The sequence below is a fragment of the Drosophila virilis genome, chromosome 3 (assembly GCF_030788295.1).
Source record: "Drosophila virilis strain 15010-1051.87 chromosome 3, Dvir_AGI_RSII-ME, whole genome shotgun sequence".
Classification (NCBI taxonomy): Eukaryota; Metazoa; Arthropoda; class Insecta; order Diptera; family Drosophilidae; genus Drosophila; species Drosophila virilis.
In genome coordinates this window covers 9965391-9979746 of record NC_091545.1, presented here as the reverse complement: position 1 = coordinate 9979746, position 14356 = coordinate 9965391, and the positions used below count along the sequence as shown (strand labels likewise).

At 41.2% G+C, this 14356-nt stretch overlaps 1 protein-coding gene across 3 annotated transcripts in view; it reads left to right on the top strand.

Annotated features, from left to right (window-relative positions):
- The first annotated feature begins 218 nt into the window (after nucleotides 1-218).
- Nucleotides 219-14356, top strand: part of shep (alan shepard) — a 189771-nt gene continuing 175633 nt past the window's right edge. For 2 of the 3 annotated variants that reach the window (XM_070208221.1, XM_032435325.2), the window contains exon 1: nucleotides 219-768. In XM_070208221.1, coding sequence (XP_070064322.1) covers nucleotides 762-768 — 7 coding nt within the window. In that variant the 5' untranslated portion in view covers nucleotides 219-761. The remainder of the gene's footprint in view (nucleotides 769-14356) is intronic. The other variant, XM_070208208.1, reaches the window with a different exon arrangement.

Sequence of the window (14356 nt, the reverse complement as noted above, 5' to 3'; positions counted from 1 at the left end):
ACGGTGAAAACTAACTCCACATGGAATTGGAAGCCCATTTGCCAATTCGCTTAATTCGCCTAGTACACAAGTAAGCTGGCTCCCTCTGGAGATCATTAATTGCGCTCCCGGCATTAAATCGAATTCGCCGCTTAAATGGAACCGTGAGGGAGAGACAAGCGTCGCTGCGGTTTCGCCGAATTAGTTTTATTTCGCAACTCAGCAGCAAACGTCGGCGGTGAAGCTGCAAATTCTGTCCGGCATTTTATTGCAGTTCTTTTTTGTTTTCCGCGGCCTTTTATTGTGTGAATTATTATTAACTATTTGTTAATCTAAGTGCGAATAACTAATGTGATAAGGCTTAACTTGCAACAAACATATTAACGTCTCATAATAGAGAACAGAATCAGAGTAGTGCTTCGAGCAGCCAGAAATGCTGATTCGTAATCGCTGTCGGCGCAAGTGAAGTGCAAATGGAGTGCATAATTGTTATTAAATTTAAATGTGTTTCAGTTTCTTAATATTTATCGTTAGCTTAACAAAAAACGCGTGTTAATTTTCAATTGTTCATTTCTTTTTCAACCTCGTGCGTGTTAATCCGTTATTTCGTTGCGTCGATCTCCGAAATGCGTGCCAATTTTGTGTGTGCATAAGGAAACGCAAAAATGAGTGAATAACAAGAGCAAGAAGAAGAGAGCGCAGCCAACAGAGCTCGCTCACTTTTGTGCTTGTTCTTCTTCACCACAATTCGCCGCCTGCCAGCAACGAAAGCGCCTTCGGAGATGAACGGTAAGTGGCATAATCGCTTTGCATAATCTGTTTACTCTCTTTAACTAAGAGAAGGCAAAACACATAACTTGCAGGAAAAAAAAGAGAGAGAGATCAAAAATAGAAGCGGCATTTAAAAATGCAATTTATAAGAGAGAAATAGCTGAACTTAAAGACATTTGTTAAGAGAAGCTACAGCATATTAAATCTTCGCTGCAGTTTTCTCACTGTTCATTATATTTCTACTTGATTCGCGTCATGTTGGTAAAGTTTTGCAGCGTGTAAAGTTTATATTTTTACTTGCTTTTGAACAATTTCTGATGTGAAGCCATATTTACCATACTTAAAACTATCTTGCTATGCATTTAAGAATATTTTTATATCTAGCTTTACGCTTTAATCTACACCTTTCCTACATCCTTCTCTTTTCATGTAATTATACTTTCATACCTTGTGTTTTGTTTGTAAGGGTATGTTATATTTGGGAGAAAACTTTTCTTATTCCTTTTTGGTTGCCTTAATTCCGTTAGCTTCGGTCCGACAATTTGACATTTGTCGTAATTGGCTTAACAATGTGTGTGTGTGTGTGTGTGTGTGTGTGTGTTAACTCAATGTAAATTGTTTTGTATTAAATTTCATTGTTGTTGCTGCTGCCATTGTTTTTGTTTTTGTTGTTGTTGTTGTTGTGGTCCATTTAGTAGTTGCATTCAATTAGCAAGTTTTGGTCTCCTGCGGCGCCTCCATTAATTTAGGCACTAATATGCTAATCCGTAAATTTTACACAATTCTGCGTAAAATGTGCAAATATGCTTATTTATGCTATTTATTTACATTTATATTCTTACAGCTGGACATTTTGCTTGACTGTTGCGATAATTTGCAGCCCATTCATTTGTTTACGTTTCTTTTTTTGTAGGAATACCCCTTCTTTGGGCTATTTTTGGTCTTTTCTTTTACCATTTTTTGTTTTTGTTTGTTTTTTTATTATTATATTTGGCGTAATTTTTACATTTACGAGCCATTAAAAATATTTTATTGCATTTATATTTCGCTGGCTGCTTTATGGCTGCCCTGCAGGAGATTCTCTTGCGTATGTCCTCATACTTTGTTGCCGGCTGCCTGCTGCCAGTTGCCGATGTCCTCGTCCTTTGGCACACAACGCACTCATGTGGGCTCCGCTGCTGCTGATGATGATGATGATGACGTTGATTTATTTGACTCTTGTTTATGGTATTCACTCCGCACACACACATGCACACACACACTCACAAAGTTGTAGGTCGCATTCATTTTTGTTAACAAAATTCTGTTCGGCGACCAGAGCCAAATATGCAGCTGGGCAAAAACTTTTGCACAGGTATTCCATGCCTTCAATGTGTTCAATTTCCACAGAGAATTTCGCATGCAAATTGCAAACTGGCTGCAGCACACTTTGAGTATTTAGCAATACCCACATTAGGGGATTAAAAATCATTATCGCAGCACATAAGTAATGAAATCGGCAGCATAAAAGTAAATAGTTGCCAGTTGTCGACTGTTTAAAATAGTTTGGCTGGCCATAATTGCAGCCTTTTTTATACAGACTCACTTGCTCCTCTAAATGAGAAGAAATGCATAATTTCGAAAAGATTTGCTTGGCTTTTCTTCATGGCTTGGCCTCCATATCAATTCTGCATCTAAATCTGACAAACCTCATTCCAGGTCAAAATTCTAATCCTATATAGACATAAGTCAGAATGAGGCGCTCCCTTAGAGAACGCATCTACCGATGTACACGGAGCATTTGATTTTAAGCAGCTCGAACGCGCCTTTGTATGCTCTCCAGCATTTTAATATATATCCAACCACCGACAGCATGTAAAAATATAAAAGAATGCTGTCAAGTTTTTCTAAGAAACAGCTCCAGTTGAAACAAAACGGCAGAGACAAAGGATAAGCTCAATGGATTCTCACACACACACACACACACACACACACATAAAAATGTGTAATTGTGTAGGCCTGGCCAACAAATTAAGGCACGCATTCGCTAACTTGTAGAATTTTAACAAAATTATTTTGTGTTTAAATTGCGGCAAAACACGCGGCATGAAAAAAGCGCGCGAGTCGCAGCTGAACGTGAAACAAAACTGTGCTGTGAATAAGGGATCTGTGTGTGTGTGTGTGTGTGTGTGTGTGTGTGTATGTGGCTTACTTGTTTATGGGTATTTGGGTTAGAAGCTCAAGTGTTTTGTTATTGAGTAAACATGTCATAAATACCGTTATACAAAATACGTGTTCGTGCTACAGCGCGCGTCTGTGTTTGCATAGAAAAATACGAGTAACCGCGCACGGCGTTGAAAATCCTTTTACTAAATACAAACTACATGCCAACGCATACACACACTAACACACATACGCACAGCAACACGCAAAGCCGTTAACACACATAAACACACAAAAAACACGCGTCTCATATTTCAGCCTCATAAAAAAGCATAAAGGCGAACGTTTCTGTGCATGTATGTGTGTGTGTGTGTGTGTGTGTGTGTGTGTGTGTGTGTGTGTGTGTGGGCGGTGTAATGCTTGTTGCCTGTGTGTGTGTGTGTGTGTGTATGTGGAAGATGTTAACGCATTGCAAAAACCTCTGCCTTGTCCCGGCCCGGCCATAGAACCGTTACAGATCCCAAGTGCTATACGCAGGCATTTTGTTTGCCATGTTGCTGTATTTAAAAATGCCCGAAAGCCAGAAGGCGAGAGTTATTTGAAATGGGTTCCATTTGTGTAGCTTGTGGGCGGGCGGTATACAGCGGCCGGGTAGGCGGCAGGTGTGTGCGCCAGCAATTCCAATACAAATGTTAAACAAAAATTTCAAAGTTAAGTTGCCAAGGATATGCCAGACATATTTGACAGTCGCTTTAAGTACAAGCTCTTTAAGGACTAGAGTATTTAAAATTCTGCTAGAATCTATTCAACGACAGGAAAAAAAAACTGACAAATTTTCTCGTTAGTTTATTTAAATAAATAATCCATAGATTGGTTTTTGATGCGCTAATTTCGTATGCAATTCAATTGCAGTGCAATTGCATATTTAATAATTAAAATTCATTTTGTTTATTATTGTTGCTGTCGTTGTGTGTGTGTGTGTTTTTTAATTTTAATTTTTGGCTGTCTGCTGTGAACAGCACACAAATATGTAATAATGCGATTTAATTACAGTTTGGCTAACTAGTAAATTTATTAGTAACATAGACAAAAACGTTGACAAACAGCGATTTGGGTGGCCATTGTTTGCTTAAAGGCAGCGCATAAATTAATTATGCGCAAAATTTATTAATTGTCAGAAACAATTGAACGTGCGCCCCAATAATGACAACAGCGGCAACAACAACAACAACAACAACACAAACAACAATTATAATGACAGCGGTAAAACAATATACACTCACACACACCCTCACAGACACATACGTACACTCACACATGCATAAAATACATTAACATGCTAGGGCAAAAGCAAAATCAAATGAAATCAATTATGCACAAAGTCAATTTCAACTAAATGACAAATTGAATTTAATTGCCAGTACACGTGGCACATACATTGTCAGGTGCACGTAAGTGTGTGTGTGTGTGTGTGTGTGTGTGAGGGTGTGTTTGTGTGAGTGGGTGTTCGTATTTGTCAGTGTGTGTGTGTCTGGGCGCTTGTCTCATTTATTGCGGTAATTATTACGCATACGCATTCATTTTAAAGCAACTTCCCCTTGACTCTCCTGAAAGTATGCAACACTTTTTTTACATTCAGAAATTTGGGTTCTTTCATCTGGGCTTGAACCAATGCTTCACTTAAGGCTCGTTAGCCTGGTTTTCCAGGAGTTTGTAAGGAGACATCTCCGACCTCATAAACTATATACATTCTCATTGTTCATTCATTGATTAATTTGTCTGTCTGTTTCCTTACAAACTCGTGTCTTAGTTTCAAAGCTTCCGTCACGAAACTTTTGCATTGCTCTGGCTTTCTAATGCATGCAGTACATATGTCGGCATGTGCCTGATCGGACAGCCTGTTATAAGCAAAAACGGCGTGAATAATTGTCTTCTCTTAATGATATCTTTTCCATACACACCAACGAGCGAAACACCTCCTACATATGTGCAGACTCGTAAACCAAATGCCCAACTGCTCTGCGTTAGCGCATTCATTAGTCGATGTGCCAATGTTTGCGTTTACTTTAGCTGTTATCCCTTTTGGCCTTTGCTTGAAACACAATTACAGCAATTTTCTGGCCTTAAATGGTGTTTGCACTTAAGTCCCATGACCAGGAACATATTTGACAATGACTCGATGTCCGGTTTTTGGCGCCGATTATTTTTTTTGTTTGCATTTTTTTTTTTTTTTTGCCTGTACGGCTTGTAAAAAGCGCAGCACTCAGCTTAAAAATGTTTGTCGTTTAGGCACTCACACTGCAACAGCAGCGGCAGCAGCAACAGCAGCAGCAGTAATAGCAGTTAGTGCTATGTAGACACTGTCCTGCATGGTCGTAGGTCGTATCTCTCATATGGCATCACGATACGAGAATGACGTCCATGCGATGGAACAAGGACCCAAAGCTAAGAGCTGCTTGGCTTAGGGGCTGGCACGGGGCAATTGGGGGTAGATGGACCGGTCGTCGCCAAGCAAACTCATCAACATTCAACGTTATTGTCACTGAAAAATACACACAATTATCGTTACAAATTGCTGTTAACTCTCACTCGCATTCAGTTGCTTTCAGTTTGCCCCATCCAGCCAGGATCAGCAGGACGAGCGGCAGGACCAGGCCGAGAGATGTTGTCGTTACCATTTTTGCTCGCTTTATTGTTGGGCTTGACTATGAGTGAGAGGGGTGGTAGGGGGGCGGCGACGGTGCAGCTCTCGGTTTTGGTGTCAATGGAAAGTGCTATTGAAAGTGTGACGGTGTGTGGACGAGCCATTCACACACACATACACACACACACATACACAGATACACATGCAAACAAAGCAAAAATAAATAAGTGTGTCGGAAGTTGCCTTCAAGGCATGCGGATTGCACATTGTTGTTGCGGCCGCTTCTACTGCTGTTGTTGTTGTTGTTGTTGTTCTTGCCAAGGATGATGCTGCAGTGGCTTTGACAATTGAAAAGCATAAAGAGCGAGTGAGAGAGGTAGGGAGAGAGAGAGAGGGTCGCGTGACAGATGTGGTATAAGTAGTGCTTAAAAATGACTGTCCATCAGTTTGGCTGTGCCACATTTGCTCAGCTCTTTCGCGCTGTATCTCATTCCTATGACTAGTGCATTAGCATTATACTGCAACAAGCACTCAATAGCAGCCAATTATTCAGAGTGATTTGCAACGCACACACACACACACAGGCCCACACACAACTTGCCACTCCTTAAACTGGGCTCTAATGACTTCATTCGACTTTATGAGTAGCTGCAGCAACAGCAGCAGACGCTTCACCTGGCAGCTAATTTGCATTTCATTATTGGCTCGCTTCAGGTGCGTGGGACATAGTCTAATAAACGTGGCCTTAAAACACTGTTGAGTCGTTAAAAAATTGCAAAAACGATACGCTTGATTGCAATCTACTGCTTAATACTCTGCTCAAAGTCAAAGAGAGTCTGCTTAATTATTGGATTGCTGTTCTTTTTAGACTCAAGCCCCAAAGCAGCGATTTGTAAACTGTGACCAAAGCAGAGAGGGGCGTATCAGAGATCTCTAAAATGTATTTCTAAGCTATTTCCCCCAATGCTTGGAGAGCAAAAGACCAGGCACACATTGTTCACAATCCATCTACTCCCTGCGAGCAACATATGAAAAGAAGTTCAAATTTCTTGCTAGTTGGCAGGCATTATGCCATGCAGCCATGCTAAATGTCATAGCACTTCACAAATGTAAATATGAATGATTATTTTCTGTTAAAAATACAAGACGTAGCCAATTGATTGTGAAACCAATTTCGAGCTGCATCTCTATACGGGCCGCTTTTGTTGAAAATATTTATTTAAATACGAAGAGTTTTTTGTTTATTTACTTTATTTCCATTGCCGACCCACATTTTTGCATGCAATCAATTAATTTTGCAGTTCATCAATTGTTTTTCAAAAAGAATTAACATTTTTTATTTGCATTTATTTAGCACTGTCCTGTTGACAATGTCCATTTGCTTTGTGGCACCTGTGGTATTTCACTTTTTAGCTGTTTTATTTTTTTTTTTTACCGGCGTCAAGTGGCCCGGTGCACCATATGCAAATAATGCACATACGCACCGTTGTCACATAAATTAAAATAGTTGAAAAAAAAAAACAAAAAGCAAAACATGCAAAAAATAATATTTGCACAATGTTAAAAACTAGCTGGGAGCAAGTGCCAGCATTTGTTAATTCTATAAATTTCATAGGGCCTTATTAAAATTTTTATTATATTTGCATAAGATGATGTGAGAGGCAGCTCGTCCATCTATGCGGTACCTGGCTCCATTTCTCTGGCTGGCTGTTTGCTCTGACAGGCAGCTGCGTTAAAGTTGCGGACACGGAGCCCTTCTCTGCTGCCTTGTGGCACATGTTGAGTCCTTTTTACTGTGCACACAGACACACACACACAGAGACACAGATACAGAGTTGGAGAGTGCACGCTCTGGCAGCTTTTGTCAAAATATATGATGCTCATATGTTAGCTGTAGCCGGGGCACTCAACGTGTGCCGCATTATTCACTCATCAACAGCTTCAGCCCTCAGGATGCCCATCATCATTATCATTGTACTTCTTGCACTTGTTGTTTCTTCTTGTATGCCTGCCTGGCTGCCTGACTGCCTGGCTGACTGTCTGCCTATCCGCTTGTCCGTCCGCCTGCTTGCAGTCCCTTTTTGTCATTCACATGCCCCCGAAAAGTGTTTTAAAGTAGACTTTGCTTTGTTGCGGCTAGGCAGCTGTGCTTTTTGCTGCATGTTAGCATGAACAATGTACATGCCGTAGCCCCCATTTGAGGCCTGACTGCATTTTATAATCTGTCCTGGGTAAAATGTCATTTTATAATTATAAATTACATATGTAACTATTTTTTCAACGATTCCCTCGGGCCTCCCATCGTAAATACAAGTAGCAAAGCTGAGGAGTAAAAACCTTTGCTATATTGTTACGACTTAGTCGACGATTTACCATATCGTTAAAGGATCAGGCGAACTAGTATCAAGTATTAAAGTATGAACGACATTTATGAAATGTTAGTTATTGTTTACTATACGCAGATTAAGTTTACTTTAGTTTTACGATAGTTTCAGCAATGTGGTTGAATATCGATTAATTAACTCGTGTAATGCGCGTAGGTATCACTCGCTCATTCAAAACTGACGAGTAAAATGACTCGTTATGTTGTAAGATGTTATACAAGGCTGCATATTTAAGCCCTGAGTGGCAAGTTTTGATTACTCGCCTCTTTAAAGCTGACGAGTAAACACACTTACTTAATTATAACGAGTTACTTGCATGATTTGAGTAGATGCGTAATAATTACCGCCTAATTCAGATCTGACGAGTATAAATATTCGCTGTAGCGATTTATTGTATCATGTACTCGCAACGAATTAATCCACTCGCTACATTTTAACGAATTACTTCCCTAATTGATGCATGCGCTGTCTTCTGAGTACAGACTATCGCCAATTCAAAACTAACGAGTAGAAAATTTCGCTATATTGTTACGAGTAATCAGCTGAAGATGCATCAAAACCTAGCTGACGCGTGGTGTAATTATCGTTACAGTTGAAATATTTTTAAACGGACTGCACAAATCGCTCGCTAATCGCGATCTTAACATGCCGCTGTCAGCTAATTATTATTTTTTACTTTGAACACAAATCTTCAGATGTCATCTTTTAATTAGAGCTGTGTGCCGAGGGGTACTACTTCAAGGCTGCCTCTTGAAGGCAGGCGATGTCTTTTATTTTTATTTTGCCGTCATTGCGTTTCATAATTTGCTGAGCTGTGTGTGCGCATTTTTTCTCCTTTGCACAGACACTTGTTCGCTCGAACTGCGTGTAGCGCCCATTCCATGCCATCTGCAGTTCACTCCTCTTTCTATCTATATCAGGCACTCAAAAGGCAAAACTAATTTCTGTTGCTGACAACCATTTAAATTCAATTTGTTTGCTTGCCGTGCAACAATAGAAAGCGCAACCCACACACCAGCAACAAGCAGCGGCAACCTCCGGCTGCCGCAACGTGCCGCAAAATCGTGGAGGCCAACTGCAAGCAGTCGTCGATTATCTCTGGCAGAGCGCTGTGCGGGGCATGCCTGATTATCCAGCGTCTTATTTATGCTGGCTTGCACCTTTGGCCGCACGTTTTTTTTAATTTATTTGTATTATTTTCTTCGCTACGTTTTTTTTTTTTTTTTTGTATTTTTAGCTTTTGGACGTAACTGGCAACAGCTGTTGAGCATTTTTGTGGCTGGCTCCTTTTTTCCGCGTGTGTGGCAGCGGCAACATTATTAAAAACTACTTAAAAAAGGCTTATGGCCCGGCTATGCTATGTTGGGGTTTTTGGCCTGGACTTGCATGCGGCTAGCGGCATGCGGCATGTGGCATGTGGCATGTCGCATGTGGCACACTCGCCAACGCGTTTGTATGTATTTTGGCAGCCAAAGAAACTAGAAAATGAAAAACAAACACATTTTCTTTATCGCTCTGATGCTGTTTAAAACATCAGTAAGAACAACAACAGCAACAGCAACAGCAACAATAAAGGGTATTATTCGTTCAGCTGAAAACAGCTGGCGTCAATGTTTGAATGACAACATGAATGATTGAACGAATGAATGTCCGTCTAGCTGCCTAGCTTTGTGGTCCTTGTCCTCGTCTGTTTGTCGTGCCCGTAGCGGGGGGCAAGGGTATTTTCGGCTCTTTGGCCAAATTGCGATGTGGATGATGCTGCTCGAACGCAGATGGCCTTATTTATGCTTGCCGGGCGCAAAATGAGCCAAAAGCTGCGGGTCGGCGGCCATATTTGCTTAAAGCAGCAACAACACCAACGGCAACTACTGCTACGGCGAGTCCTTTTCTGTCTGTGTGTGTGTGTGTGTTTGTGTGAATGTCTGACTGTTGCCATGTGACTATCCTCTGTCGCCCCTCTCCAATTGTTGCTCCAAAGTACACATGAAAAATATTTACAAAATGTCCGCTTCGCTCTTTTTTCTGCTCATTTTTTTTTTTTATTTTGTTTTTTGTTTTTGCTGGCAAACAATTCGGCGCCATTAGAAAGCGGCTTTGGCAGGGTATTAGGGTGGGCTCTGTATAAAAAGGGACAAATTGCGAGGCGCATTTCAAAGTTTAACACGTTTTGGTAATTTCATCAAGGACATGTGCATAATATATTTGAGCGAATAAATATTCTTAGGCAAAAGCCAAAACATGAAGGCATCTGCACGACGAACTGAAAATTCTGCAACGAAACAAAAGTACTTGCAAAAATATAAGTTAACAATTAAACAATACGCAAAATAAGAGTTCGGCTTAGGGTCTGCATCCATGTCTCGCCCTCTGGATTAGTTCGACAAGCTGCCATTTAAGTATGAAGATTTAGGCTCCAAAACCTACATAGTTCAACTCCACTTTACTCTCTTGTCCTTGTATCCAGATATAAATCAAATCTTAACAATATATAGCTCTCTAGGAAATATCGGCTGAAAGATAAATTTCTGTATAGAAAACTTTTGTGATTGCCAAATCGTAAGCCATATGCCGGCAAGGATATTAAGTCTTCTACTATCTAGTTTAATATAAATTGAACAATTTTCTGGCTATAATTACTGTTAATATAATTTATACCTGTCGCTGCCAGACAAAGCAGTGAAATGGAGTGCAATCGTAATTGATGCTAATTGCAAGTTATGAACTCAATACTACAAGAGCATCATTACGAGATCGTTTTGAACAACACAAAAAGGGTATGCCGAAAATGTGGCAAAGCAAGTGCTTGCTCAAGAGATGGTCCACAATTTAGCCATTACACCAATTAGATTTAGCTCACTTTGACTGCATCCATCAGTGGCTGAAACTCAATTTCCTACCAATAACGGAAACGTTCATCAATGACCATTTGGCACTTTCAGTTTCAAGTCAAAGGCCAATGGGGACTATTTTCGAGTTGGTTGGAGCCAAATCAACTGCTGCAGCGACGACAGACAGACAGGCAGACAGGCAGAGACAGATGGACAGACATATGGACAGATGGACAGATGGACAGACAGACAGATGGACAGGCAGTTGAACAGATAGACAAATGCCAGTCGAGTCGCATCGAGTTGAGTCGAGTTGAGTCGAGCAGCAGGCAAGCAATCAAAAAACTTCCAGCTCGCACACAAAACCGGAACCAGAATGTGTGGTTGAGACCAATGCGGTGCGGAAGTACAACTGGAAAATTTAATTATCACACACACATTCAAGCATACGCACAGGGTAAACAAGCAGGAGGAGACTGGGCCAACTGATGTCATGTTCTTGTGAATTGTCAATGTCAGTTGGTTGGTTTTGTTAGCGATGCTAGCGAAGTCCTTGATGTGTCGACAGAGCCTGCTGCCTGCCAGCCAGCCAGCCAGCCTGCCTGATGACTGTGTATTGCATTCAGGATTTTCGGTTAGCCTTCAGTCGCGTGCGGTTTGCCCCTAACTAACCAAGCAACTGCAGTTCGCCATCTCTATTTCATTTCTTGTGCCTGCAGTTCGTCCTATAATGTCAACTTTTTGGCAGCAGCTTGCCAGAAAAAGTTTCGCACGCAGTGCAATTAAAGCCATGCGTGTCCACTGTTGACTGGCCGGGACTTGGTATAAAATTTTAATTAAAATGCAGCAACAAATTTTTATGGCCTGTCCGAGAGGTAGCGTTCGTGCCACATGGCGTATGAATATATGCATACGTATACGCCAAGTAAGACATGAAATTCGGTTGAAAGCAGCTGCCTTGCCCCCCCCCCTCCAATCAAATGTCTTAATCAGTACTTGGGCAGCTTTGCCTTGGCCAGAATTACATTTAGTTTTCATTTGGCATTTTGGATTTCTTGAGGACTGTCATTTATAATTATTTTAGCTGTGCCTGCCACATTTAACACATTTAACAGGCCAGCGCAAAACTTTGCCCATAATTAAAACTAAAAAGCGAAGTGTGCTTTTTATTCAAACATCAGAAAGACAGAGCGAGCCAGAGAGAGAGAGAGAGAGAGAGCTGTGCGAATGAGAGGCGGGACAAAAGAAAGGACCTGCTAAGTGCAGCTGACAACAATTGCACTGAGGGCTCTGTAGCTAAAACAAAAGATGCCGAAATTATTCAACAAGCGGTGACGCCTGCTGCCAGGACGAATGCCAGCAGGACTTGCGGGACTTATATATATATACATATATTTTTTAGACAGACGCCTCGTTGCTTTATTGTGCGCGCGGCTCTTTTGTGTTTTAATAAGTTTTCACATTTCACAACAAGCGCTGCAAAAGCTCAACTTTAAATTCCCCTCCACAAGCCGCCATCCGCCTGCTTAGCCCTGCTCTGCACACATTTTTCTTTTGCTTTTGATACGAACTTAGCGAAGCTGAAACCAATAATTAATACCAAAACCATTGTCGTTTATTATCCGTTGCGTTTACCTCTATATATTTTGGCCCGTTTGCTCGCTCCCTCCCTCTCTCTCTCTCTTCTTGTAGCCTTCTCCATTTTCTGTTGTTAGCCTGGCCAAAGAACTGCTTGGAAAATTTGCCATTGGATGCTGCTGTTGCGGCTGCAGCTTCGTTAGTTTCATGTTCACATAATGCCCCGCACACACACACTCGCATTCACACTCGCACACACACTCACGTGCACTCGAATACACTCACTTCACTCAGGCAGCTGAATTGCAGCCGTTTTAGCCTTGTGCCATGTATCTTCAATTCTTTTGCAGTGCCCTGTGATTTTTTTTTAGTTTGCCATTTTTACTTGTTGTTTCTTCGCTCGTTTCTGTGTTTTATAACCCAATCGCGGGCACATTAGCTATGTCGCTTGACTTGCCACGAAGTAGGTTCCTTGCCAGGATGTTCTCCCACCAAAGACTCCTTGAGGTCTTTTGCGGTGTCTCGTGTGGGAATATATTATTCGGCTCCAGAGATTTGTGGCAAGGTCTTGGCCCGGATGATACGAACCTTGTTAATGTGCGTCTTCGCGGCAATTCCATACACCTTATAGATTAGTACTTTGTTCCGAAGCGAGACTTTGTTATTTGGGTTCAGCAGCCAGCTCAGACGCCTGATTTTGCTTTTCAAGTTGTTGGTTTTTTGTACGTTAGTCGTCTGTCGAGTGTGATCCCTAGTTATTTATGGTCACGCAGCTGCTCTAAGAGCTCGCAATGAAGAAAGAAGTGAACGCAACAATGAGCAGGAAAAGCCTCAAATGTTAGAATATGCATATATTTGTATCTAAAATTCTCCTAAAATGAACTATTTTTTGTGAAGTAACATCATTTTACATAATATGATTGTTATTTACAGGCAGGTATAAGAGTATTCAAGTTTCGTTATTGTTTTTCAAGCAATTTTTTGTAAAAGGGCTCTTTTTTTGCGGCTGCTGCTGTTGATAACTTTGTTTTATATACTTTTGTTCTCGCTGTTGTTACCTAGCGACCCAAATACCCCGTTCAATAGTTTGTACCATTTTTTGTACTGGCCAGCCTGGCTGATTTTTTTTTGTACAGCTCAGTGTGTGTGTGTTGCAAGTTTTGGTTGTCTCTCGACATTTTTTTCTCTGTCAGGGATTTGCATGGCGCAAATCTGGTGTTAGTTTTTCAAACAAGTTTTTTTCTGTGTGTGTGCAGCGCTTAGAACATCTAACTGGAGCGAACAATTAAGCAAAAACTAACAAATTATACAAATGAAATGGTTCTGCCTGTTGGTCAGATATTAGAAGCTAGAGAGACAGCGACAAGTATATAAAAAAAAAAAAAAAAACAACTTCAATTGAATCCTTATGCAGCTGGATGCTTCATTTGTTCGGCAGCTCAATTTAAAGCTCTTAAAGGGATTTGCTAACGAGGCAGCTTGAAGTGAACCCAAGCAGGAGGGCTTCTGGTTGCCATTGGGTGTGGCTTTGGCTAAGCTCTTGATGGACTTTAGTTGGCATTGATTTACAATTGTGCAGAGTTTCTTTCAACTTTTCATATGTCAGATGGAGCGGGGCCTTAATTCTTATCAATAAGGCGCTTATCAGCGACTGCACCTGAATGGACTAGGACGAGGACAAGGACCAAGCACTTCTACGAAATGCCAGCACTTGTGGCATCAATCGCTGCTCAATAAATCACTAAATCGCTGGCAAGTTCAGGACTCTATGTTGTTCGTTTGTGTGTTGTGCAACACATCCGTTTCCTGGCCAAATACGAGGCCAACACGCAAATTGCGATAGACGCCAGCCAGCTAAAAAGTGCTCGAGGTAGGGCACATCCTTGAGCTCAACTTGTGTTTCTTTTTTTGGCGACTGAGACAAAATTACTCGGCTGTAGCTCGTCTCCGTTGGCAGCCGGCGGCATAGTTTTGCTTTATTGCGGTGCCAAAGGCAACAACTACGAAAACCCATCATAAGAACTATCGCC